The sequence below is a fragment of the Antennarius striatus genome, chromosome 14 (genome assembly GCF_040054535.1).
Source record: "Antennarius striatus isolate MH-2024 chromosome 14, ASM4005453v1, whole genome shotgun sequence".
NCBI classification, from domain to species: domain Eukaryota; kingdom Metazoa; phylum Chordata; class Actinopteri; order Lophiiformes; family Antennariidae; genus Antennarius; species Antennarius striatus.
In genome coordinates this window covers 1974246-2001682 of record NC_090789.1, presented here as the reverse complement: position 1 = coordinate 2001682, position 27437 = coordinate 1974246, and the positions used below count along the sequence as shown (strand labels likewise).

General features: G+C 47.8%; 1 protein-coding gene across 1 annotated transcript in view; it reads left to right on the top strand.

Moving 5' to 3' along the window:
• The window catches only part of efna3a (ephrin-A3a), a 49648-nt gene extending 23179 nt beyond the window's left edge, over positions 1-26469 (top strand). The window contains exons 2-5 of the mRNA XM_068333435.1: positions 21444-21745; positions 21952-22017; positions 22641-22718; positions 25289-26469. Of these exons, the coding sequence (XP_068189536.1) occupies positions 21444-21745; positions 21952-22017; positions 22641-22718; positions 25289-25407 (565 nt within the window). The 3' untranslated portion in view covers positions 25408-26469. The remainder of the gene's footprint in view (positions 1-21443; positions 21746-21951; positions 22018-22640; positions 22719-25288) is intronic.
• The last annotated feature ends 968 nt before the right edge of the window (positions 26470-27437 follow it).

The window sequence follows — 27437 nt, the reverse complement described above, 5'->3', positions numbered from 1 at the left end:
TGAGTGATTTCCATAAATCCATTCCTTGATTTTTCACCTCCGCCGAGGAGGAAATGTTTTCCTTGGCGTTGTCTCTTCTTTCTGTTTGTCTGACTGTTGGCAGGTTCGCAAAAAGAAAAAAGAAAAACTGTTTGATTTTCATGAAATATGGTTGGAGAGCCTTGCGTATACGAGACGGAAGAACCAATTAGATGCTGGAGGGGATTAAACAAAGGGGCGGAGCCAGGAAGTGTGAAGTATTCGGAACCATTTCCATCAAATTGGTGGAAAAGTGGATGAAAATAGCATTAAAACAGATTTGATTCTAAATTCTAGGGACGGTTTTTCTATATATGAGTCACATGATAAAGGATTAACCAATCAGGGAACTGTTGTTTTAGGTGTGAAACTTTCTTTCCTGCTGTTTCTCAGAAAATAAAAGCTGCTGTTAAAGACACTAAAATGAATAAATAAAATATTTTGAAGCACAGTCGACATGAAACCATCAAACTGTGTGTAAAAAAAAAGGCCTCCGTATTGATTCCTGTGATGCTTCAGGGATCCTGATATTAAATGTAGTAATTTTATCACTCAGGGATAAAACAATATTCAGAGCATCTATTCTAAGAAATTGTTTTTTCAGGCGGGTCGTTTTGTTATTTCTCACTGGAAAAATCAATTTGAAAATTTATCAGGAACAGATGGAATCAGGATTGTTTTGCACCTGAGCAAAAAAAAAAAAAAAAAACCCCCCAAACAAACCCATTTTCAACACTGGAAAGAAAAACACCGGGCAGATTTCTGTTTTCATTAGCAGAACTGGCAAACCAGCCGCCCCCCCCCCACACACACACACACACACACACCTCCCTTGGCTCAGCATCACACACACATATCGCACAAAGGATGCGAGACGTCTCATCGCTGTTTTTTTTTGTCATGTTGGGGGGAAGAAAAAAAAAAACACCTGGTGAAAGATGCGACATGTAAAGTTTGACTATGAACAGTTATTAACATGCGTGTTGCAGTTATAAACAGTATTCCACTGGATGTTCATTCCACTAACTGCAGGTCTTAAAGGAGTGAATCACCTATAATTGTCTCGCTGCGCCGTTTCTTAGTCTTTCGGAGGCCGACGGCGTGCGTCACGCAAATTTAGGACTTGGTAATGAGAGTTGTTGATATGTTTCTGCGCCGCCGCCGCCGCCGAGACAAATTAGAGGCTGTTTATTGTACATGGCGGGGTAAAAAAGGGGGGGGAGGGATAATCTGAGAGGAGGAAAGTAGAGAAAACTTGCTAGGAGCTCCTGATTTATCAAGACATGCCTCGAAACCATCGCGTTAGACACGTTTTTTCTTTTCAGGAAACGTAGAATAAAGGGCGGCTGTTTCCGTATTTTTATTTCGCGAAAGTCAGACGCAGGTTTAATCAATCAATGGCGAGACGGGTGATTAATATTCGACAGAAGAAAAAGCCTCAACGGCGCCTCAGAAGCCCATCTGTAACTATTGACAGCGTTGACTGCCTCTCCGCCGTATCGACGCGCCGCCATTGTTCTGTCCTTGAATGAACCGCGGCGGCGGCGGTGGCGGCCCCGGTGTACATTTCCCGAGACGGAGAGAAGGTTATAACGCCGATGCCGCGAGACGTTTCGAGCTCTTTTGTGAGTTTTTTTAGAAAGATGCGAGAAAGAAAGGAGAACGAGAGGTCGGAGGAAGTAGGCGGCGTCAGGCGCAGCCTCGTCCGCCGTTATCCGCCGAATTAGGAGGCGTTGAACACGCCTGATTTGTCTTGAAAGGCTCCCGCAATCCAGCTGCCAACGCCGTCCACCACGCCTGAGAGACGGCGAGGGGGGAGGGGGTGGGGGTGGGGGGTCAGCTGGGGAACGACGTGAGTGGGCCAACGACTCCGCCGTCGCCGCCACTCAGCGACGCCCCGGCGGAGGCGGAGAGACGACCACAGCTTGGCAGCTCCATTGGAGTCTGATAAGCTCTAATGGTGCCGCCACAATGATTCACACCATGTGAGGCTCACACACACACACACACACACACACACACACACGGCTTGTAAGGAATGATTTCTGGACCCTGGATGAATTTGCAGTAGCAGGGAGTCTCTATTTACCAGTAATTGCATTTCTCTGCCCTCTTTCAGCCCTGCCTTCAAAAATGTTCTTTGCCTCAGGAAGTCGAAGGTGGCTTTGGGGGGGGGGGGGTTCACGCGGCGCCCTGCCACCATTCTGACAGCTCATTGGCCGATCTGCGACGCACGTGAACGCGAGCTCTTGTCCGCCGCGACGACTTAATTGACCGGTCGCCGCCGCCGAACTACATCCCAGAAAATTAACATGTTCACAACATCTGTATCCACTGCGGCCGTCCGCCGCCGTAAATGATGATAAATGCTCCGGGCAGGCGGTTGGCGTTTCATGGAGGGTGGGACTTGCAGTGTCGGGCTTGGCACGCCATTTAATAAATGGATAAACATCCCATCATCAGGAGGAATGTTTGTTTTCGTGGGACGAGCCAACATTCTGGACGGATGAGGGATGGATGTAACGATGGGAAGGGTGGACGTAGTTCTGACCTTGAGAAGATGTTTCAGAGACCTCGCTCCTTCAGTTTCTGTTAGCATTCCAGCGCCGCTAACACCTGGTTCACCTGTAACTGCGGTGTTTAAGAGCGTAACGTTGCTAACTGGAGTTAACACAGTGACAAAATCCTACATTTCCCATCATGCAACCCGTCTTCACCTTGGCGACATCAGAAAGACGGGTCTACGTCAGACTTTCTCGTAATCGAAAGGTTTTAACGCCGTTAATCAGAAAGTTTCCCGCCTCCTGATGAACGGGCGACTTGTCCGGGACTCCGCCCCCTTAACCCGAAATCAGCTGTGATTGGCTCCTAGTGATTTAAAAGAGGCATCATGAACGTTTGTCCTCCGATCGTTCAGAGGAAGTCTCTCTTAGCAGCTTCGAGTGCAGCGCCGCCCGCTAGCAAGTCGAACAGATTGCATTATTGCCTCTGACTCAAAATGCCCATCTGCCCCCCCATTATGTGTCGCCCCCCAACCCCCATCATGCTTTGCTGCCTTCAGCTTTATGCTATCCGGGAGTTCTCCTTTATTATTTGATGAAGAGGGGGAGGTTCTTCACCTCCTCTGTACAACAGGTAATCGTCTGCAAAGAATGGCGAGTGCGTGGGGTGCAAATTGCATTGTGGGACAGAGAGGCTGATCTTTTTTTGTTTGTTTTTTTGCGTGTATCCATTGTTCGCACAGCGGCGAGGTATTCACAGGTAGCTCAGAGGACGTGGGTGTATTTGTTTGTCTCCGTCAGGGGACGATGATTCGCCGGCTGTGCAGAGTTGTCGGTAAATGGGAACACGAGTTCAGCAATAATGCCGAACCCCCCTCTCGAGAGCGACGCCGAGGTGTCGCCACCTGTCATCACCCTGAAAACAGCAGGTATGACACGGAAAAAAAAAACACCTGCCTGTCAAAACACTTTCCTCCCTCTAATTGTTCCGTGCCGTCGGAGTTAGCGCCGCTTTTTGTAAAAAAAAAAAACCAACCGCCTCCCGTAATCGCCGCGCGTTTCCGCACGCTTATTGTTTTCCGCGCTCAATTTGTTTGCTTGTGGTCACACTTTGGCGAGGCAAAATGTCCTATTGTCATGCCAACCGAGTGATTTGAGCGCGAGGCAATTGAATTTAATTCAATTTTAATTAAGGGGGAAAATGGAAGGAAGTGCGGCGAGCAGGAGAAACGGGACGGGAAATGAAGCAGAGGTGGAGAAGAGACGCAAAGTTCAATCTTTTTAAAAGTTGTTCTTCCAATATATCAACTGGAATATAGAGGAAATGATGGATCGTGCTTATAGGAACCTACCATTACCATGTTGTGTTTATTAATTTGTTTCTTTAAACTGCAGAGATCTGAGATTAAAGCTTCCGGTAATCCTTGATAGGATCTCCTATTCACCAGCAGCAGGTTGTGTTTCAGTGTTTTCCACTTCTAAAGAGACGATCTACTTCTTTTGTCAGCCAGAAACGTTAAATTACCCGTCATATCTCAGAGGAAAATAGAATATATACCGTCTAACGCTGGCGCGTGTTGCGATAAAAGGATCCGGTTGCAGCTGATAAGCAAACTCGCCATTAGCGCCGCTAGAAACAGAGATTGCCCAGAGTCTATCTCTCCTAGATCGCCCAGAGTCTATCTCTGGGCGATCTAGGAGAGACGTTGAGGGTTTGCCTCCCGCCTTTTCGCTGGTGTGTTGGAGATCGGTACCTGCTCGGCCAGGCGTGACGCTCTGCAGACCGGAACGTGTCTCAGCCGTGTAGTCGGCCGCGTCCAAGGCCTTTCACCGGGCACGTAGCGCCGCCGAGGGACGGAGGGCGAGCAGACTGATCGAACCGGTCTTACACCGAGGTTGTCAGAGGTCTCCTAACTTCCTCGAAAATCAATACGCGCCTTAAATTGTAGCCGACCGGATGAAACCGGGTGCAGTTTCCTCCCCGGCTCAGGAATTATCCACCTTCCTCATCAGTAATGACTGAGCGGCGTGAATCAAGCCAAATGTTCCTGTGGGCCGGAGAACACTGACTCATGTGTTTCTCACACATTAATAATGCATTATAGTGTGTAAGACGGGGAAATTAACTCTGCTGATGAATCCTCGCTCCGACCGCACGAACCTTCTGACAGGATGTTGGAGTCAGGACGGGCGGGGCCGTCTTTAAGTGTTGGAGGTCATTGTTTTACTTTGGGTGTGGTTTCTGTTTTATTTCCTTTATTATAGCAACAGGAACCTTTAATCCATCTGGATTATGTGTGCACTTCCTCTACATAGGATGGGTATTGATTTTCTGAATGCAATCATCTCAGCATTGATAGCTGATTAATTTATAATTTGATTGACAGAAGAACAACGAATGAAAAGAAAATGTCCTTTTGCAGCTTTTAGACAAAAAAAAAGGGTTTGATTTTAAAGACTTTGTTTAATTTAATCCAAATTTCACCAAAAAACACCAAAGAAAATTGGGGAAATGACAAAAAACCTCGAGATAGGACTTTTATTTTGTCAAGATGCTTTTAATTTGTAGAGCGTGCTTCAATTTAAATTCCTTTAAAGCACAATCAGTTGACCGGTTTTTATGTTTTCATCACTTCTTGTTGGTTTTTTATCGTCCGTGCTGCGAACTCATTCCACTTCCTGTTTTTCCGTGTAAACTCGCCGTGGATCTTCGACCCCCCCCCCCGGTTCCACCGCGTGTCAAATCCAATCCCTGTTACGATCCAAACACACCGTTCCGATTGTGATTTGCATTCTGCCGGCGCTAATCCGACCGATGTAACAATCTAATTGATCGCTTCAGGTGTAATTGGCGTTGGCGCTGCGAGCCGTGTTCGCCCTGCTTCCTTCCCTGTTAACACGGCTTCTTCTGTTTTTTCCCACCCTCCTTCCTGCCTCTCCTTCGCTCTCTTTCCCTCCCCAGTGGTTCCGGTCCACTGATCCCCCCCCCCATCTCCGCTGCTCTTTATTGACTTGAGTGTTAAACCAGCATCGATGTGATGGAGGGCATTAACCCTTTGAGCGGACCTTAATGTAACTGTAATAAACTCACATTTATTCTCGGGACTCGTTCTAGCCACACCCACCCAAGCCACACCCACTCGTGCCACACCCATTCATGCAGCCACACCCACTCGTGCCACACCCATTCATGCAGCCACACCCACTCATGACCACAAGTAAATGTTAGTGGATGGGTATTGAGTGTGTGAGCCGGTTGCGTTGGGGGTAAGGCCCCCGGTGCAGAGGCGGTCGATGGGCCCTCTGAGGCAGTTTGGGGGTTCTGGGGGGGGGTGTAATTTGAATGTAATTGAAGGAGTGCCATTGATCTTTCCTCCCTCCCCTACTGCACGCCTCATTCCCTCCCCAGGAGAACGCCATCCATGTGCACCGGAGCGACGCCGAGGAACAAGGCCCCCCCGCTGGCTCTGGAGAGCGAGGGTCAATGCGAAGGGGGGGTGGGGGTAAAAGAAACGGAAAGAGAAGAGAGGAGATTAGGAGTAAAAGAGGATGGATTGGGGGGGTGGATGAGATGGAGCATGTGAGTGGAATGGTTTGAGGGGGCGGGGCGCCGCGCTGCGCCGCTTCACCCCCCCCCCCCCGTTTAGTTAAGAGAGATTTGTTTTGTTTTGCTTTTCTCCTTTGAACGCCAGGAGAAGTCAATTTGTCGGCTCATTTGTCAAACGCCGCCCGGACGCCGCTGACGCCGCCCGGCGTGGCGGAGCGAGGAAACGCTCATCCGCCCGCCCGGCGTGGAGATGGGATCGGGCTGCTGGAGATTACCCCGGCACGGTCTCGTTTTAAACCTGCACTGGAAAACAATAAAAACGGAGGGCAGCGGCGGCGCACCTCTGCTCCAAATTGATTCTTAAGTGGAAACGGGCCGATCGGCGAGCGGAGAGGTGGGAGGTAGAGAGGAGAGAAAGATCACGAGATACTGGTAATGGATTTCATACGGGCCTGGAAACCCAGTCCGAGTGTTTCTGCATGTTAAAACCTTCCATAAATGGGGGGAACCTCCACCTGTTTTTAGAGCCGTGGTGCGTTCACTGTCCAGTTCATTCCTGGCTGCACAGGTGAACCATTATTGTTAATCTGTGCAGTTCAATTCAGAGATATTTTATTTATGCTTGCAGTCCAATACAGGTAAATCTCCAGTTTAGAGTCACAATGTTCTAGTTTATGTGTCAGTTTTCGAAAAAATACAAAATACACTGAAAAATAAAAATCAAGTTTATGTCTTGTTTTGACTGTCTGGCACAAATATCAGAATCATAAAATCACTAGTAAACAATTAAAAGCACATAATATCATGTTACTGTACAATAAATAAGAATGAAAACATATAATATCATATTGTTAGCCCGTAACAACCCCCTGACCCACAACGAGGAAGAAGGAGCTGAAGGTCAGATGTTTTTTCTAGACTGTATTAAAAAAAACAAAATTGAATTGTTTGTTAGCTAAAAATGGATTTATATTAACTAAATATTATTGAATTGCATTCATTAATAAAAACCAGTACAGAACCGGTTATCTTCGTATCACGTCTCCTGAAAATGATGAACGCCGTAAAACGAGGTTTGTCTGTAATAGATAATTTATTTATTCTATGATTTGGGGCTTTGTCTCGAGCCAGAAGTTCAGATCCACAGATGGACTTCCAGAATTCCAACCTGAGAAGTGACAGTTGTTGTTTTAATCTAGAACGTCTCATCACTCACTTCTGAATCATGGCGACAAATTAGGGTTGAAGTTGTGACTATAAATGATGGAAGTTTTAAAGTGTCATTAAAGGAAGGGAGGGATGATGGATGAGGACATCAGCAGCCATCAGATAAATCCCTGCTACATGGAACACGCCGACGCGTCGTGTTTATTCTCCATGAATCACAACCACCGGCCCGGCGTGTCGGAAAATGAACCAAACGTCTCCTCTTTGCATCGAAATTAGACGTTCCTGCAGAACGATGGCGAGGAAATGAAAGGGAAGTGATGGTGGAACTAGAGCGGGGTCAGGGGTCGTCTTTGGATATTTATGAGACATGTGAAGTGCGGTGCGACGATGCCTTCAAGCGAAGGAGACGGCTGAGGGATGGATGTTTAGAAACAATTAGCGTGGTGGGCCTGATGCTGATGTGGGGCTGCAGTATCAGGGCGAAAAAACAGGCAAACAACAGGCAAACAACAGACAAACAACAGGCAAAGAACAGGCAAACAACAGACAAACAACAGGTAAACAACAGGCAAAGAACAAGCAAACAACAGGCAAACAACAGGCAAACAACAGGTAAACAACAGGCAACAACAGGCAAACAACAGGCAAACAAATAAAAGACGGCCAGGAAGGAGGAGAGAAAAACCGACAATGACGAGAGGAGGAAGGGTGAGACTGGAGATGGAGGGGAGGAAGAGGAGGGGGAGGAAGAGGAGGGTTGTTGTTTTAAGATCAGTACGGATGAGTGCGCCCCCCCCCCGTCCCTGGGGAGGGAGCCATCGTCTCTCCGTGTCTGTCACTCCGCCCGTTTATGCTTCACTTTGAGGGAGAGGTAAAGGGCGCTGAGTCGTTGCTGAGTGTGTGTGTGTGTGTGTGTTTGTGTGTGTGTGTGTGTGTGTGTGTGTGTGTGTGTGTGTGTGTGTGTGTGTGTGTGTGTGAGATGAGTTGCCTGCATGTCGTTAGCTTGTTTTTCTTCTTCTTCATCCCCCTTCGCAGCTGCAGGTTGTTCACTTCTGATCCACGACGCTTTCATTTCCTGCCGGCCGTTTGGTTTTATTTGATTTGCTTGATAAATAGACATAAACTCAACTGTAACCCTGAGTTTAAAGCAAAAAAAAGGGTCAAAAATCACAAATATTCAATTCATAAAAATGAAATGATGCAAAAAAAGGGTCAAAAATCACAAATTTTCAATTCATAAAAATGCAAGAATTCACAGAATATATTAAATGCACATTAATTAAATTACAGGAAGGTCCGATAACCACGCTTCATCCAGTGAATTATTGCTGAAACAGTTTCAGAGACTTGATTTAACCCCCCTGGGTAAAATAATTGTCTTTTTAGAAATACAGCTGTGCACAGTAAATGATGGCGACTTCCATCACGGCTGTAATTAATTTAGAGCTGGCAGGAAAGAACGGAAACATCTGGGATCCATCGCCGCTTCCGAACAAAGAACGGATTCACAAAAACACAGGAGGCTTCATGAATGACTAAAAAAAAAAAAATTAAAAAAGATTCAATTTATTGCAGGTTTTTACCGTCTGTTTTTTAAATATCTGACTTCTGATATTTAATTAAACGCCGCCATCAATCAAATATATCGGCGCTGATTTATCTGAACCCAGGATGTAACTCATATCCTCGCCGTTATACAAATTAACACTGAAATCTGTTTCGGGGCGATAACGTTCAAATTGCGGCTGTCAGACGTTTCATTTTTGGTGCTAATAATGCTATCATTGTGCTAACTGGCTGCCAGCCCCCACCCCCCCCCACCCCCAACCCCCAGACAAAGTTATCGTTTTTGCAGGTTGGCAGGCCGTCGCCGTCAGTGTGTGTTTTACCCGGTTGCCATGAAGGTTATCAGGCCGGCGCACAAACTAGACCTGAGGTGGATGGGGGGGGGGGGTGGTGGTGGGTGGGCGGGGCTCCCCACAGGTTAGGACGCATAAGTATGAAGCACCCGTTGTGTGTGTGTGTGTGTGTGTGTGTGTGTGTGTGTGTGTGTGTGTGTGTGTGTGTGTGTGTGTGTGTGTGTGTGTGTGTCCAGCGCCTCCCAGCAGGAGTTTGCTCCTGTACCGTCGTCCCGTGGCCGTCTTCCAGCTAAAAGCCGACGCCCCCCCCCCCCTCCAAAGTCACCTTTCCTCTTCCTCCTCCTCTCCCTCCCTCGCTCGCCGGGTGTTTGTCATTTTTCATCATCTGTGCGTGTTTGCTAATCTCCGTCCTCTCTCTGCTCTCCGTCTCCATTCATCACGTCTGCTGGGGGGGGTTTGTGCTGAAGGTTACCGCGGCGACGATAGAGACGAGGAGGAGGAGACGATCATAAAGACTGACGGGTGGAGGGGGGAGTGCTTATCCTTTTATCTCTCACTCCTCTCCCCCCTCCGTCATCCTCCATCCCTCTCTCTCTATCCTCCCCTGATGACCTTTGACCCCCTCCATCTGCTTCTTGTCATTTCTTCCCTCTCTTCCTCTTCTTCCTCCAAACTGACACACTTCACAGGAACAGCATGCTAAGTTAGCGGCTAACTTAGCACGTCTGTCTGCTAGCGACGCCCGTTAGCGTGACCCCGCCCATAGGGAGGGGGAGAGGGGGCGACGCTGAACCCGTCGGCATCGTCGTCCTCCTGCAAATGGATGCGACGTCGGACACACACACACACACACACACACACACACACACACACACACACACACACACACACACACTCCTGGATTCACGTGTGTGAGGTCACATTCGGCGTTCGGGAAATGCAGAAGAAAAAAACAACGTTATCTTTTGGGCCGCGTCCCATTTCGCTTCGCCCAATTCCTTCGTTTCATATTGATAAACACGTCCGGGTTGGGGGGGGGGGGTTTCCTGGCGTCTATCAGCACCTTCACCTCCACCGGCCCCCGCCTTACCTTCAAACCGGCGTGCTGGTCGCCCCCCGCCCCCCGCCGCCCCCCCATCCCATTTTGTTATTCATGCATTACACATCGTTTCTTAATAATCTCTCCTCTCATCTTTCAATTTTCCCTTCTTCGCCGCCCTCCGCCTCGCGTCCCTTTCTTCTGCCTGGCTTAAAGCGTTTCACCTCTCCACTATCTCAATGCCTGGACCCCCCCACCCCACACTCTCACCCCCCCACCTCACCTCCCCATCCGACTCCATTCTTATCTTCCTCTCCTATCCTTCTCCTCTATCTCTTTGCTCCCTCATGCTTCCTCTTTCTCTGCATCCTCCGGCCCCCACCCCACTGAAATGACTCCCCCAGCTGGACCGACCACGTCTCCCACCACCCAGACCCAAAAAAACACCTTGAAGAACCAGAGAGAATCCATCAGAACGGCGTTGGCTTCGGCGTGGTGTGTGTTTCAGGACGCCGGTTGGCGTTTGCGCCCCCCCCCTCCCATCCAGCTTCACCCATTCTTTTCGTGTGTGTGTGCCCCCCCCCCCGTCTCCTTCCTTTCCTTCTCAGACAGACATTGTCATGACAGCGAGGCGAGTCTGCAGTGATTAACATTGATTAAAGTGGCTAACGAGTCTCATTCTCATTCTGTGTGTGTGTGTGTGTGTGTGCGTGTGTGTGTGTGTGTGTGTGTGTGTGTGTGTGCGTGTGTGTGTGTGTTTGCGTTTGGAACGTCCATAAAGCTGTCACTCATCTGGGACGGGTTGAGTGTGATAAAAAAAAAAAAAGAACCCCCAGCTGTGAGTGTTTAACAGTCCGTGTGTTTAATAGGATTGTTGGACGCAGGTGTGTGTGTGTGTGTGTGTGTGTGTGTGTGTGTGTGTGTGTGTGTGTGTGTGTGTGTGTGTGTGTGTGTTCTGTACACACAGTAATTCGGCCGTCCCTTTGTTTTCCTGCCACATGGATCGTTTTACCGACACGTGGGGCTCTGTTTCAGCCTCCGATCGAGCGTCCAATCAGATCGATCGGTTCGCCTCATTATTTAATGTGTAAAGTCTCTGCCTTATATGTACGTGTGGCGTTTGAGTTTAACGTAATTTTAAATAAATCGTTCAACGGGGTGAAAACAACACGGTTTAAATGAATGAAACAAACCATCATCTTCGCATCTGTTACGGTTGAGCATTTTAGCCTCTTTCAGGGTTGCTTCGGTTTTCCGGCGCAGCTTAAATGTTTCGTTCGATCATCGTTTTGTGCTGCCGTTCGCCAGGTTGACACAGCGGAACGTTCACCAAATAGAGAGAGAGATGTTGGATTTTTCATTGAATAATGATTGGTGGCGCTAATCTGTATTAGCTCTATATGCTAACGTTACAACTTCTAAGCCAAACTCCGCGCAGAGCGGTCCCCCGGTCCTCGCTTCGAGGCGCCGGCAAACACACCTGAAATATTCATGTTTAAAAGCTCCGCTGTGGAACCAGAGGAATATAATATGCATGTACTGAATGACCAACAGGGGGGGGCGACGAGGCGTGTTGATCCGGGCGTACGCTACCTGAACAGCCTTTTTCAGGTGCACAGATTGACTTCGGACACGGCCGCCCGAGCCTGAAGAACAACTCCATGAATTATGAAGAGGCCCCATCGCTGAGAGAGAGATAGCGGCGTCGCCGCGGCGATGGATGAAAAAAGAAAGACCGGATGGAGATGAAACGCGCGTATGTAGCCTAGCGGATGGGGTGTTAGCGGCAATCCGCGTGTTGACGTTACATCGTTCTTAAAGCTAACCAGCTGCGTAATTACAACATCGGATTTCTGCTTATCGGAGGCAAACGTCCTCGCCGACGTTTCGTACGCCAGGCGGGCTTTGTTCCAGCCTCTTCAAGCAGCTTTCACTGCGGAGGTGTGACAGCACGCCGGGTGGGGATGTGCTCGCTGCCCACCATTTCCAGAGCTCAGCAGAAAAAAGAGGAGAGACAGAGATGAGGGGGGAAAAAAAAAGATACATATATATATGTAATATATATGTAATGTATATATATATGTGTGTGTGTGTGTATATGTGCATATATTTATATATAATTATATATGTATATATATGTATGTAAATGTATATACATGTATATATGTGTGTGTGTGTATATACATATATATATACACATATATGTATATATGTGTGTGTGTGTGTGTGTGTGTGTGTGTGTGTGTGTGTGTATATATATATATATATATATAAGCATGTTTTTTGCACCAATTATCCAATGTGCGATCTCGTTTCCTGGCTGCCTGTCTCCGGTATTATTCCGTCTTTTTAATCTTCCCGCTAATCTTTTTCCGCCGCCGTCGCCGAACCGGTGTCGCAGTGAGCGGCGGACTCCCAGACGAGGTGATTTCATTATGGTGTGGCATGAGACGGCATTCATTAGCGGCCCCCCGACCAGGTGGAGACGGACGGCCAGCTTTTGGATTTGATTTGATTCCTGGGGATAATTTATGGTGAATCCCCGGGGAGCAGGTGGTCGGACGCCGGCACGGCTCTCAGACGTTCGTCCCAAAACTTCATCTCGATCATCAGACCTATTTAGTCAGACAACAGAAGAACTGCTCTCCCATCACTTCCTGCATGCATCACCCAACAGCAGCTGGGGTGTTAGAAACCGTCCTGAGGAAGTAAACACGCCTCGCGCTCCACGCTTTCAGAACGCTCTCCTCGCTTACATAAGCGCCTGTATGTACCGACAGCCTTTACAATTCATAGCCTTGGGTGAAGGAGACTGATGGGAAGGGAGAGGGAATATAAATCAGGAGGAGAGAGGTGGGGAGGGGGGGTTATGAAAGGAAAGGCATAAGAGACGGAAGTGGAAGAGCAGAGAAGTGAGCAGGTAGAGAAAGGGATGGAAACGAGAGCTACAGTATAGAACTGGAGACACGAGTTTAATCCGTTCTGTAAATCAAATATTCCCTCATTTAAAATAACTAAAATCATTTTAATCCGAGCCCCAAATTCCTTAAATTATTAAAAAAAATTTTTTATCAACCAATTATTTATATATAAGTTAACAATGATAAAGAATGAAAAGAAAAGCAAAAGTCATGAGAACACATGAGCTACGTCTTTACTGCACCAACGAGAACGAGATGCGGTCTCACTGATGCTGTATCCATCCGCCAATACGTAAAGAACGAGATGCGGTCTCACTGATGTCGTATCCACCCACCAATACGTAAAGAACGAGATGCGGTCTCACTGATGTCGTATCCATCCACCAATACGTAAAGAACGAGATGCGGTCTCACTGATGCTGTATCCATCCACCAACACGTAAAGAACGAGATACGGTCTCACTGATGCCGTATCCATCCACCAACACGTAAAGAACGAGATGCGGTCACACTGATGTTGTATCCATCCACCAACACGTGGGAAAGAAAGAGATAAATAATGTAAATAATTCTCGCCGCCCCAGCTGGAGGCGTGTTCGGGTTCGTCTTAAAGGGGCGGGGGGTTATTTTAAGAACGTGCGTGAATTATTTATGGATGTTTTTTTCTGTACGTCAAACTGACTGGTGGTTCTGAACGCGTTTGCCCGTGTGTCCGGGGGTCTTTTGGGGGAAGAGGGCTGCATACCTTGGTGAAACCTGCCGTTGCCATGGCGCTGGGATGAAAGACCGGACCGTTCCATTTGGCCTCCACTGGGTCTGGGTTTTTTTGTCCTGTTTAAATATGACCCAGAACTGCTTGCCTTCATCCCTCAATCCTCTCCTCAGAGAGGAGGACGAGTTCTCCAGCCCTGAGCGTTGACTTGCAGGCACAGCGTTTTTGAAAGCGAACATTCCACTTCCTGTGAGACCAACCTTCAGATCCCGGGTTCCACACTTCATAAAGATAACTTGGAAGGCGTAGCTTTTACTCATTTTGCATCCAGAATGATTTCCCCACCTGCTGGGATTATTAATCTCTCAGTTTATGCTTTAAATGCAGGAAGCTGAAGCTTGACTGGCGAAGCCGCGAACCCTCTCGGTGATATGTGTGTTCTCTGCTCCGTCAGCGGCGAGACAGTTCGACACGGGGCGAGATAAGCATTGTATTTTCGGATGTGGTCGCCGAAGGCTAGCGGGAGGCGCCTGGCACCCTTGCTGAGTGTGTGTGTGTGTGTGTGTGTGTGTGTGTGTGTGTGTGTGTTCCTCTTTCCTTTCGATCTGGCTGTACATTCCCAAAACAAAACAAAAAAAAATCTGTTTTTACAAGTTTGTTGCCACGGTGACACGATGCTCCCGTACCTGTGGTGAGAACTCCAAAATTCCCAACTCTCATTTTCACTTTTGGGCGGCTGGACTAGTTGTTGTTGGGGGTTTTTTTTGGCGCCGAGATGAATCGATTCCCCGCGAGGAGATGTCGATGGCTGATGCTGATTGAACATCTTCAGTCTCATTACAGCCTCCTCAGTTGTATTAAAACAGGTTGACGACTAAAGCGCGCTAAGCCGAACAGGCTGCGTCCTTGATGGGGAGGTTGTTTTGATGCACGCCGGCTTCACATCGTCACTTTTTTTTCTTTTGTCAATTTTTTTACAGTGTTCATTTCATTCGCACGATTGATCAGTTTTCCCATCAGTTGTTTCTTTTTTTTTCTCAAAACCGGCGCCATATGGTCGCGACATCCTGCAGACGCAGGTGAGGGAATAGAACGCACACAATTATAAAGCAATTACATTTCAATTATTCTTCCCTCCTGTTCGGAAAAGAAGGCGTCCTCGCCTCACCTGAAAATGTTTCAAATACCGCGTTTTTTTCAATCCCGGGTACCGATTGGTGAGCACGCGGAGGAGACGGATGGCGAGCAGATGTGGGCGATGGAGCCGTTAATGGTTAGGTACAATTAGAGCGCCGCGTTGAGAGCGCCGGACGCTTGTTATCGCAGCTTGTCACCGGATGTAATCACGCCGTGAAGTCAGCGGGACGGACGAGCTTTAAAGACCTGACATCACCTCGTGACGCCGCCGAAGGTTCTCAGTCATTAGCCGAGGAGACGGTCCATGTTCTGCTGTGTGTGTGTGTGTGTGTGTGTGTGTGTGTGTGTGTGTGTGTGTGTGTGTTATCCATCCTGTTGGTGTAATTGAAACACTAATGACTAGATATTTTCTTTCCGCTCCAAATCCGAACCTCGGTTGGTTAAAAAAAAAAAAAGGAGACTTGTTGGTTCAGTTTTCACTCAAAAGTGTAGCGTCCAATTACAGGCAGGGAAAAAAAAAAAAAAAAAGTTCCATTCGACTCCCAGGAAACGTTTCCCCAAAAGGAAACTCGACTCCGGCTGCGTTTGCAAAGCCTTTGGTTGGACGCGAGCCACGGTTTTAATGTCGGTGCGTGTCGTCCGCGCTTCTCTTTGATATTTAAAACCTCCTCGGTGGCGTCTACGAACTACAGAGCAGCTTAAGCCACATGGATTAATCAATGGAGGTTATGCATGTTGATATTTGCTCTGAAACGAAACACGTTTTCCCGGAACTGCGGGAAACGTGTCTCAACGAGGAAACTGGATAGTTGTATACGTTTGTACCTCGCCTGTCAAGCGATTCTCTTGGATTCCGGAAATAACGTCGCCAACGTTCATTCATCTGTTTTCTGATTGGGTTATTCTTCTTCCTTTGGGGTCACGGGGGTTGCTAGAACCTATCCCACCAGATAGAAACCTAGAACCCTATGATGCCAACGTTTTACGAACAACAGAACAAGAAAACTCCAAACGGCACCATTCCAAATAGGTAAATTTGGGATGTTAAATAAGTCAAATTCAATCGACTAATTCAAATCTACTTTGGATTAGTCGATAAGTGGACACAGAAGGGAAAGCTAATTATTTGTTAAATGCATTCATCAAGCACAAGTGCTAAACACTTGTTATTTCTGCGAGCGCGGGGATGTTTTTCTCCTCTGTTTATCATAGTGGACCGATTGAAGTCACCGCGGCGGATCAGATCAAATCCTTTTTTGTGGATCTTAAACTCCTGAGCTGGGGGTATTTTTAGTCCGTGTTTCCCGCTGAGGCTTCAAACCTGACTCATCTCAGCATCATCATCATCATCTGCCTGTTTCCTATCGCCACTTCCTGCCTCTCTCGTCCGTGCTCTTGCCTTGGTTGAAGCTAATATATCGCATTTTCTGAAAGGGTAGCGCCCACCCTTCCTAAAAGCCCCTCTAGAGGCCTGGGAACGGGGGGTAGATAACTGAAGTACAAGGTGGAGTAGCAAGCAGAAAGGTTGCCCTTTAGCTAAAGCCCTACCTCAGCGCCAGAGTAGACGAGTAGCTCTTCAGCTGAGTTAGCACCGCTGCGTCCCGCTGAGAGGCTTTTTTTGTTTTTTGTTTTTTTTTAACGGAGAGGTGATCAATAAAGTATCGCTAGAGCTAAAATCTATAACGCTCTGTAGAAACCGAGCACTTACAGAGTCGTTTCAAGTCGTGAAATGCAATCACTGAGGGATTGAAAGCGCCAGAATTTTTTGGTTTCCGTGCGTCGACTAGCCACGGTGCAAAAACGGCGGGAAAACTCCTGAGCTAAAGCCGGAATGTGATTGGTTGAAATTGATGGGTCTGGTGTGATGATAGATGCCTCGAAATTTTATCGCAAAGCTGCAAAACCCTCCGACGGAGGGAAGACGCGAACGAGTCCGTTGGGTAGAAATGAAACGGGTGGACAGAGGTTACGAGGAAAGCTGGTGGATATCTCCCAGAGGTCTGAGGGGCAGCAGAGGAGAGTTGCAGCGTCTGCCGCTTCCCACCGCCTGGCTCAGCACTTGTCCCCCCCCCCAATCCTCCATTTTGGGTCGAATCATTGTAAAGCGGGTCGTTAGTTGCGGCGTTAACTCAATCGGTGATGACTCAGGGCGGATGTTGTGTGTACGTAACACGTTAAACCGCCGGGGTGGAGAGAAAAACCACAGAGCTCACCCCCCCCAGTGGTGACTCGATGGCGATTTGGACGAAACGGGGTTTATGTCTGGGTCGTTTTGTGCATGGTGGGGTTTATCCTGTTAATTACCCCAGAGGCCGCTTTGAGGGGCATGAATGATGATGTCGCGCTGACCTCATCTTTTTACCGAGGCACAGGTTCACAGCGAGGACCAGAGATCCTAGAAATACTTGAAGGAACTACGGGGAGACGTAAAAATCACTAGTAAATTGTTAAAAGCACATAATATCATGTTACTGTAAAGTAAATTTTTTTATACTAGCTCATAGCAACCCCCGTGACCCGCAATGCGGAACACGGAGGTTTTTTCTGTACTATGTTAAAAAATTAAGTTGAATGTATTTTATAAATAAATTATAGTTCAGAATTGGGAATGGTTATCTACGGTTTAGCCTCGAGACTAACTAATCCGACTTATGTCGCCTCTCCTGGACCCGATTAGCGACTTATGTAAGAGATTTACCTGGACTAACACACCAAAAAAATCCTATAAAATCTCCATGGCAACGCCTAAATGTAAAAGTTAAAAATTGGAGACGAAAGACGTCCAGGTGGGATAAATAACGTCTTCCAATGACGTGACGACATGGGATTGTTAATAATGCGTGGACCAATCAGGTCCAGAAAAGGAAGCACCATTTGGACAGGTGTGGGTAGAAACACCTGTGTCGAGAGCGGCGACTCATACCTGACGTGTTTTGAATGGATTGGTGGAAATCGCTGAAGCTTTGGTGAAGAACACCGCGGTGGAGTCGGAATCTTTATTTTTTTTTTTCCAAACATTTGTGTCACTGGGAAAGAAAGAAAGAAAGAAAGAAAGAAAGAAAGGCAAACAAGGCAAACAAGGCAAACAATTGCGGCGGAATTGTTTTCTTTGAAAGCTGCTGCCGACGCTTCTGCTTCTCTCTGATCTGATGTGTTAAAATTATTACCCAGAAATAAACACAGAGGAGCCGAACGAGACTGACGGCGCCGAGGGGAACGCTTCCTGGAGAGAAATTTTCACTTTTTCTAGCGGTTGAGCATCTTAAGCTCCTCCTACTCGCCGCAGAAATGATGATGAGACAGCAGAATCGCCACGGAGACGAAGCAAAGCGGAGAGGGGGGAGAATAAGAACCATCAGTCTTTTTTTATACACTTTCACCACGTGGATGTTCCTTCCCTGGGGGGGCTGGGGGCGGGGGGGTGCGTCTCTATCTCTGCCTCCTCATCACTCGATGCGTTTTCCTTCCTCACCCCCTCCCCCTTCTCTTGTAAGTTATTAAATCCTCTCACCCCCCCCCCCCCCCCCCATCTCGTGTCACTAAGTGTCTCCCCCTCTCACCCGGCCTCCCTTTTAGCCTCCCCTCCTGCTGTTTTCCCTTTCGCACCGCCTCACCCCATCATCTTCCCTACTTTTATGGATATTTTTCCGCCCTCACCCTTCACCCCCCTTTCTCCTCCTCTTCCTCCCCCCGCTGCTGATTCTTCATCTTCTCCTGCTGGGTTTCACCTCCTCACAGAATACCAGCATTAAATCAACACAAACGATCCATTTCATGATCTCTTCTTGGCCCCGCCTCTCCAATTTGTGCCCTCCCACATTTGGAGGCGTGTCCCCTTTTTTTGGAAATGGGAGGGGTTAGATATTAAATGTACTTTTCCTATTTTATATATTTTTATCCTTCATTCTCCTCCAGTTTGGGACTTAAAATATATTTTTTCATGCAGTTTGTGGTATTTTTTTCTCATCTTCATTTGTAGTTGATGATAATTAATTGATAATAACTAGTTGAGAATAAGTAGTTGATAAAAACTAGTTGATAGTAACTAATTGATGATAATTAGTTGATGATAACTAATTGATATCTAGTTGATAATAACTTGTTATTAATAACTAGTTGATAATAACTAGTTGTTAATGGTAGATAGATGCTTGAGCGAAGCGGGAATCTGATCTAATCCCCATCAGGAAAGAATATTGCAGAGTATTGTTTAAGCCCCTGAACCAGAATGGAACCGACCCACCGACGGGTGACGTTCCATTTCCTAGACGAGGATTTGGAGGGTTGTGGGTTAAAACCGAGGGATCGCAGCATCTCTATCTTCATGTAAATGCGCCGCGTTCGCCGGCCTGTGACAGAAGCCTTTTATCCGTAAACACAGACACACACTCGTCCTTCCTCAGGTCCTCCTCCTCCTCCTCCTCTCACCTGTTTCTCAATGACTTACCCGCCACTCACATCCAGGATTCTCCTCTCTGCATCTTTTCACATTCAACACACACTCCTTCCACTTTCATCTCGGCTCCATCTACTTACCATTCTCTCCATCCCGCACCCAGCATACCTCTTTAGCTACCCCCCCACCCCACCCCCCACCACCTCTCTAAATATAGTCCCTTTGAAGCATAGCTGTATTGTCTCATGCCGCAACACTGCAAGACAAAAGTCTGTCATCACACATCTGAGCGGCGGGGCTAGAAAGCACAGATAAGATTGATGGCCCCCAAAAAGAAACACTGGTTTAAAAGAGGAGATATTCATCCGTCTTGGCGAAGGGGGATGGAGATGAAAAGGATGATGGGAAAAGAGGAGAGGATACAGGGGGGAAAAAGGAGCGGTTGTAAAGCCACCGTGAGAAAAAGGAGGCGAGACGGAAGGAGAGGGAGGAAGCGAAGGCAGAGAGGTGCTACGACATTTCTGATCCACATTTTGTAATTGAATAATTATCTCCCTGGAGGCCTGACCTAGTAACGGAAGAACATGTGCGCACGTTTGTGCCGGTGTGTGTGTGTGTGTGTGTATGTGTGTGTGTGTGTGTGTGTGTGTGTGTGTGTGTGAGAGAGAGAGAGAGAGAGTGTGTGTGACAATAAATGTGTCAGGAAGACGAGACAACCAGGAGGAAAGAGGAAAAAAAATGAATGCAGAGGAGGAAAAGAGGGGACGCCTGTGGCGCAATGTCACCACCTAGCGGTGCAAGGGAGTCACTGCAGGCGGGTTTGAAGGATCATTCCAGCCAATTCCCTCCTCATGAGCTCACCTGTAGGAGCTCTTTTAATGACTTCTACTCGGTTTAATTACGGAGTCGATCATTTACATAATAAGAGTATTTAGTATTATAAACAGCAAAGATCGCAGCGTGGAGGCCGAATGAGAAATCACCGCGCCTCCTCGCCTCAGTCGTTCTGCAAGGAGACTTCAACGGACGGCTTACTGGAGACAGGAACTACACACACACACAAACACACATTCACTAAGTGAGTGGTTGCCATGCTACATGCTGCTAGCTTCGCTCTGTCCAGATGCGCAGAAATCGGCTCCAAAAGCGCTCTTAAAGGTCGCCGATTTGTATGCTGTTAGCATCCTATTAGCATGTTCTGGCTCGTGTGATTTACAGTACTTTCCACACTAGAAGGTGCACCTAAAAGCATTTAATTTTCTCAAAAGCCGACAGTGAGCCTTATATATGAAAAAAGCTTTAAAATAGGCCATTCGTTGAAGGTGCGCCTTATAGTCCAGTGTGTCTTGTAGTCCAGTGTACCTTATAATCCAGTGAGCCTTATAGTCCAGTGAGCCTTATAGTCCAGTGAGCCTTATAGTCCAGTGAGCCTTATAGTCCAGTGAGCCTTATAGTCCAGTGAGCCTTATAGTCCAGTGAGCCTTATAGTCCAGTGTACCTTATAATCCAATGAGCCTTATAGTCCAGTGTACCTTATAGTCCAGTGAGCCTTATAGTCCAGTGAGCCTTATAGTCCAGTGAGCCTTATAGTCCAATGAGCCTTATAGTCCAGTGAGCCTTATAGTCCAGTGAGCCTTATAGTCCAGTGAGTTTTATAGTCCAGTGTACCTTATAATCCAGTGTACCTTATAGTCCAGTGAGCCTTATAGTCCAGTGAGCCTTATAATCCAATGAGCCTTATAGTCCAGTGAGCCTTATAGTCCAATGAGCCTTATAGTCCAGTGAGCCTTATAGTCCAGTGAGCCTTATAGTCCAGTGAGTTTTATAGTCCAGTGTACCTTATAATCCAGTGTACCTTATAGTCCAGTGAGCCTTATAGTCCAGTGAGCCTTATAATCCAATGAGCCTTATAGTCCAGTGAGCCTTATAGTCCAGTGAGCCTTATAGTGCAGTGAGCCTTATAGTCCAGTGAGCCTTATAGTCCAGTGAGCCTTATAGCCCAGTGAGCCTTACGGTGCAGAAAATACTGTACTTTCTGGAGTCTGTAAATGTCACACTGATGTCACTCCCAGATTTGTGTTATCCCAACACAACTGAAAACACTTCCTCCGTCTCTGACCTTTGACCTGTGTTTGCGCCTCAGGTTGCGGAGGGAGGGCTACACGGTGCAGGTCAGCGTCAACGACTACCTGGACATCTACTGCCCGCACTACAACACCAGCCAGCGGGGGACGCTGGAGCGCACCGTCGCCGAGCAGTACATCCTCTACATGGTCAGTTACCGCGGTTACCGCACCTGCGACCCCCAGATGGGCTTCAAGCGCTGGGAGTGCAACCGGCCCCACGCGCCGCACGCGCCCATCAAGTTCTCTGAGAAGTTCCAGCGCTACAGCGCCTTCTCCCTGGGCTACGAGTTCAACGTGGGCCAGGAGTACTACTACATCTGTGAGTCACACACACACACACACACACACACACACACTGCTGTCACCCACATGGAGTGATGGTGCGTGGGTGGCGCTAATGCATTCTGGGGGTTCGGCTGAGGACAGGATGCTGCGTCTCTGTGGAGGACGGTGAGCTGACCTGTTATTGTTGTGTGTGTGTGTGTGTGTGTGTGTGTGTGTGTGTGTGTGTGCTCTCTGTTGTAGCCACGCCCACCCATCACCACGGCCACAGCTGCCTGAGACTGAGGGTCTACGTCTGCTGCTCCACCGGTGAGACCCCACACACACACACACACACACACACACACACACACACACACACACACACACACACACACTTCTTTGAGAAGAAGCGGCTCGAATGCGGAAACGTTCCGTGCAAAAAGATGTCAGAGGGAGGGGAAAAAAGCACCTCTCTCTCCTAACCCCCCCCCCCTCATCATCGTCATCCTCCCCCCTCCTGCCCCGCTCTTCTTCATCATCCATCTCCTCTTCCTCTCTTTCCGGCGCTGCGATGCCTGCCGCTCGCGTCGTGTGTTATTTTTATTCCCGCTAGCCGACTGTCTCTCTCCTGCAGCACTTTCATCGGGGGGGGGGGGGGGGCGTCGCTTAACGTCGCCGTGGAGACGCGAAGGTCCGCATCATGTGCTTTACATTCGCAGAACGAAGTCACCGTGAACTCCTCGCCGGGGTTAACGCACACGTGTGTGAACGTTTCCCATCACAGAACGCCGTCCGGCGTTTCCTTGGCTCACATCTATCTTGATGCGATTTCATGCTGCCTTAAAATGCACATTTTGCTCAGTTTTGTCACGTTAATGGAGGTTTTTTCTTTCTAATGTCTTTGTGTGTGTGTGTGTGTGTGTGTGTGTGTGTGTGTGTGTGTGTCTCAGTTTCCCAGGCGGATGATGACTCCAGTCAGACTCCTCCCGACTACACGGTCAGGCCGAACATCAAAATACACAACATCGGTGAGTGAATGGGTTAATTCTGGTGTGTGCGTCGTCATGTGACTTCCTGTTTGAATCCAAAGTCGACGGACTTGTTCCGGGTTCAAATTGTAAAGTAAAAGCATTTCTTGATATAATAAAATGACAGAAGCGATCGTGCGTCAGACACTTCTCTTTTCTTTGGCACCTGAGGCCAAGGTCACCAAAGGTCGTGTGAGGAATGAAAGGTCGGCGTTTACCTGAGGAGGAACCGTCTGTTTCTCTCTTCCTCCATCCCCGGCTCAAACAAAAGCCTCTTGCCTGGAATCATTTAGAGCGTTTGTTTCTGTTGGGGGGGTGGGGTGGGGGTGGGGGGCAGATGAGTGTGACCCGCCTCGGATAGACGAAGCAGAGACGGAGTGAAAAGAGCGACGAGTACCTTCATAGAGGTAGAGGGAGGGGGTGGGACGGAAATAGAAGAGAGGCTGGAGAGAAGGAACGTCAGCGAAAAAGAGAGAGAGATATGGAGAGATGTGGGGGGGGGCAGGGGGAGGAAGAGGGTAAAGAGTTGACGTAGAATTTAATGTTTAAAAAAAGAACGAAAAAGGAAAAACCAGCGGCTGGCAGAGAATCAAGACAATGATCGCCTCTGGCGATGAGATGCTTTTTGCTGAATACATTTGGCAGGATAACAAAATCAAACACACACACACACACACACACACACACACACACACACTTAAACACAAGTCCGTCCCCCCACCCCCGTCGGCCCCGCTGACCGCCTCTCGCCCACGCTCTGACTCACCCTCAGGACCAGACCGGCCCACGGACCGACTCCAGCATCAACGAATCATCCCATCCCCCCCAGCCTACCCCCGCCTCCCGCATCCGATTGGACCGGCTGCCGTCCTCCTGACGTTATTATTAGCTCCGGTTCTACGTCACGTGTTCACCGTTTAAAACCGTTTTAGGGACGATTCTGTTTGGTTCCTTCAGGATGAAAACAGACCCCCCAAAAAAAAAAAAAAAAAATGTCCCGACTTCCTCGTCGTTTCGCCGCTAGCTTTCGTCTGCTAGTTTAATTGCGTTGGTGTCATTTAATCGGTGTCGTTAGTAACCCTCCGAATCGCGAACACGTTTTGATCGCAAACCGGAAAGAGGAAGTGAAGATGAGGTTTCTTTTCAAAGATCTGCAGATTAAAAGTGTCGTCTGACAGACAGGAAGTCGGGTCACGTTTTATTTATAGAGTTAATTTTAAAAGCGACACAAAAAGAGCTGCCGGGAAAAATCACGACAGAATGATTCGGCACGTATATAACAGAGAGAGGCTAACAAACATCTCGCAGATAAATACACAAATTCACCAGGGAAGCCACCCTGATGGACCCTGGTAGTCAAAGTAAAGCTGCTGTTTATTCCTCGTGTCTACACATGTTCTCCTTTTCTTGGATATCTGAGATGTTATCAGTTCCACCGAGTTGCCATGGTGTTTATCTTGGCTTTGCCGTTGAGGCGTGGATCCACTCCGCTCACGCTGGGTCCACCACCTCGTATCGCCGCCGCCCCAACCTCATGGTGACGCGGTTACCAGATGATGTATCTGAGCAGACATCCTCTTTCCACCCATCGACTGTCTGGATCTGATGTTTCTAATCTCTAAACGCCTCGAGCGCTTCAGGACAGGAGAGCCCCCCCACCCCACCCCCACCCCCCTTCCGTTCCTTTTGTTGTCGTACCCCATACGGACAAGACTACACAAGATTCTGTTCTCAGAAATTGATCGGCGGATCCCACGTTCGTGCTGTGATGTGAGCTGTCGCGGAACTTTGATAAGTTGTTATGGCTGCAGGCGCCGGACGCCCCCCCCCCCCCACCCCCACCCCCCCCACGTTGATCTTCCAAGGGCAGCCTCCCTAAATAACGAGGAGGTGATCGCCGAAGCTCCCAGCGCCTACGAAGACGTCCGATGAATCAGTTGCAAAAGAAAAAAAGGGAGCATGCGTGGATTCATTTCTGGAAGATTATACAGAACGTTGATCATTGATCGATGTTGATCGATCCTGAAGTCTACTCTCTCTTAACAAAAACGGAAATTCAACACACATCTCCTGCGTTTTATTGAATTCACAAAAAATTGCCCCATTTCTTTTATATTCTAGTCCAACCTGAAAACACACGATGGACGTACGAGCAGAAAACCTCGGATTGCTTCCTCCAGCTTTACTTTTTCCATCCAGATTTGGAAATGGAAAAAAAAAATCGTATATAATCCACTTTTTAGCGATTATTGGAAAACCTTGTTCTGCGGCTGTTTCCGTCTTCCCCCTCCGACTAACGTTCTGTTCTGTCTAATCAATGGCCGGGCCGCGCTAATTTGGTTTGATTGAAATCCCTCTAGGATAAAAACATCATTAGTATGATAAGAGGAATATGTTTGAAAAAAAAAAAAAGGACACGCAGCCCAGGAACAGAAGTGTTCCTCCCCCAGGACGAACGGCGAGCGCGGCGGCGCTGATGATAATTGGATGCTTGTTGATAATTGCATCACACGTATGTTCAAGCACAATCTGAACGACGCCTTAACGGTTCCCTCTCTTTTTCTCCACAGACGAGTTTAACCCCGAAGTTCCCAAATTGGAGAAAAGCGTCAGCGGCAGCAGCCCGTCACGCGACCGCCTTCTTATCACCGTGGCAACGCTGCTCGTATCCGCCGTCCTGTTGTCCTAGCGACCCCGTCCGGTGACATTTTCATGCATAGCTGCACCGCCTTGTCCAAAAAAGGGCTTTTGGATCCACCGATTTTGAAGAGAAGAGGAACCGGACCGCGATCGAACTGGATGTAAACAGAATTCTTTGAGTGGACTTAAAAAAAACCCAAAAAAACGAACAAAAAAAAGAGGCCTTTTTTTTTTTTTTTTTTGCTGTCATATCGACGAATCGCAGCATTTCATTGCAGGGATGCGACACCACGCCGCGATCGCATCCCGTTATCCACAACCGGAATCCGAGCTGACGACAGAAAGTGAACTTTCGGACTCGTTTCGGAGCGTTTTGACATCACGTCGCCGACAGCGACGGACGCAGCTTCGCGCGTGGATGTTACGGTGGATTGTAGGCCTCGGATCTGGGAACGATGGCGGGTGCTGGAATGTTTTCAGGTGGTTCTTGAAAAAAAAAAAAAACGGTGGATATCAACGGCCTTTCAGAAGTCCATTTTTTTCCGCTCCTGGGCTCAGACATAAAAAAAACATTTCTTAGAAACTAGCGAGCGCCCTCTCAAACCGGTCCTTTGTCTGCATTTCCTGCCCCGGACCGGTCATTTGGCGGCTCTTAGACCCGGTAGACGTGCGTTTTGTTCTCATGCAGTTACCTTCAGCACTTGGCTTCGATTTCCAGGATGTCAAAAACCTTTTTTTTTTTTTTTATTTTCTTCCTCCCAGCAATCAGCGGCGTCATTCAGAAACGATGCTCCGAAAAAAAAAAACGTTCCCAGCAGCGAGTTCCATTTTAATCACCGAAAAAAAGAAGGAAAAAAAAAACACAACCCCTTCTAGGTCGTCCTCCGGCCAATCGGCGCAGACGGCCATCGCAGAAGTCACGGTCACCACGGAAACGAACCCGGAGAGAGCGACAGGTGACTCAAAGTAACGCTGCCGACATTTTCTTTAAAAAACAAAAACAAGAAAACGACAAAGAAACGACAAACAAAAAAACAAACAAAAAAACAAACAAAAAAACAACCAACACGTGTGAATGTGCGAATAAAGAGTTCACTTTTTTTATATTGTAATACAGGACAACATAGGCTGGCAGTAATCAGATTACAATGTGCTTTTTTTTCAATTCATTTCCTTTTTTTTTTCAAATGTATTTATTTTAACATTAAAGACATTTATTTAAGCGTCGTAGGCCTTTTTGCTCGATAAGCTATTGTGCCATTTTTTAAAAAATTCTTTTTTTAAAAAAAAAAAACCAACAACATATTTTTACCGCAGCGTTTTGCTTGTGTAGATAAATAGTCAGATGTACTTTAGCCTGACGGAAAGGGGCGGGGCAGGGGGCGGGGCGTAGGTTGGGGCACGCCCAACCGGAGCGAGTCTGCATTGTAATGTATATTTATAAGACACGCCGGTGATGGAATGTGTGTGTGTGTGTGTGTGTGTGTGTGTGTGTGTGTGTGTGTGTGTGTGTGTGTGTGTGTGTGTGTGTGTGTGTGTCGGCGCTTCTCTCGTGGCATTAGAGGTTTTCGTACTCGTGGACGACTCGTCTGTAGGATCTGATTATGCAACCGTGCGTCTGAGAGGCTTCTGTCATGTTAGCTAACGTTACCGGGTTCAGGTGGGGGGGGGGGTTAGTGAGGTTCTTGCTGGGGGGGTTGGGGGCCGAAAAGCATTTACTGGTGTTGACGACAGCCACAAGAAATGTGTTTACCTATGAAAAGAAAGGATTAAAAAAAAACTGTAAATTGATCCGAGAATGATTAAAATAACGGCAATTAAAAACTTTTTGCAAATTTGCTCTGGTGCCGTTTCTTCTGTACTGCCCCCCCCCCCCTCATCCACCCCCACTTCCTCCTCTTCCTCCTTGACTCCACTTTTAGACGTGCAGACATGGAAGTCGACAGCACCCATGCACTGTGACTCGCGATGAACTAATCTTGTGACTCACAAACCGATTCTGTGACTCATGAACCGATCCCGTGACTCACGAACCGATCCCGTGACTCACGAACCGATCCCGTGACTCATGAACCGATC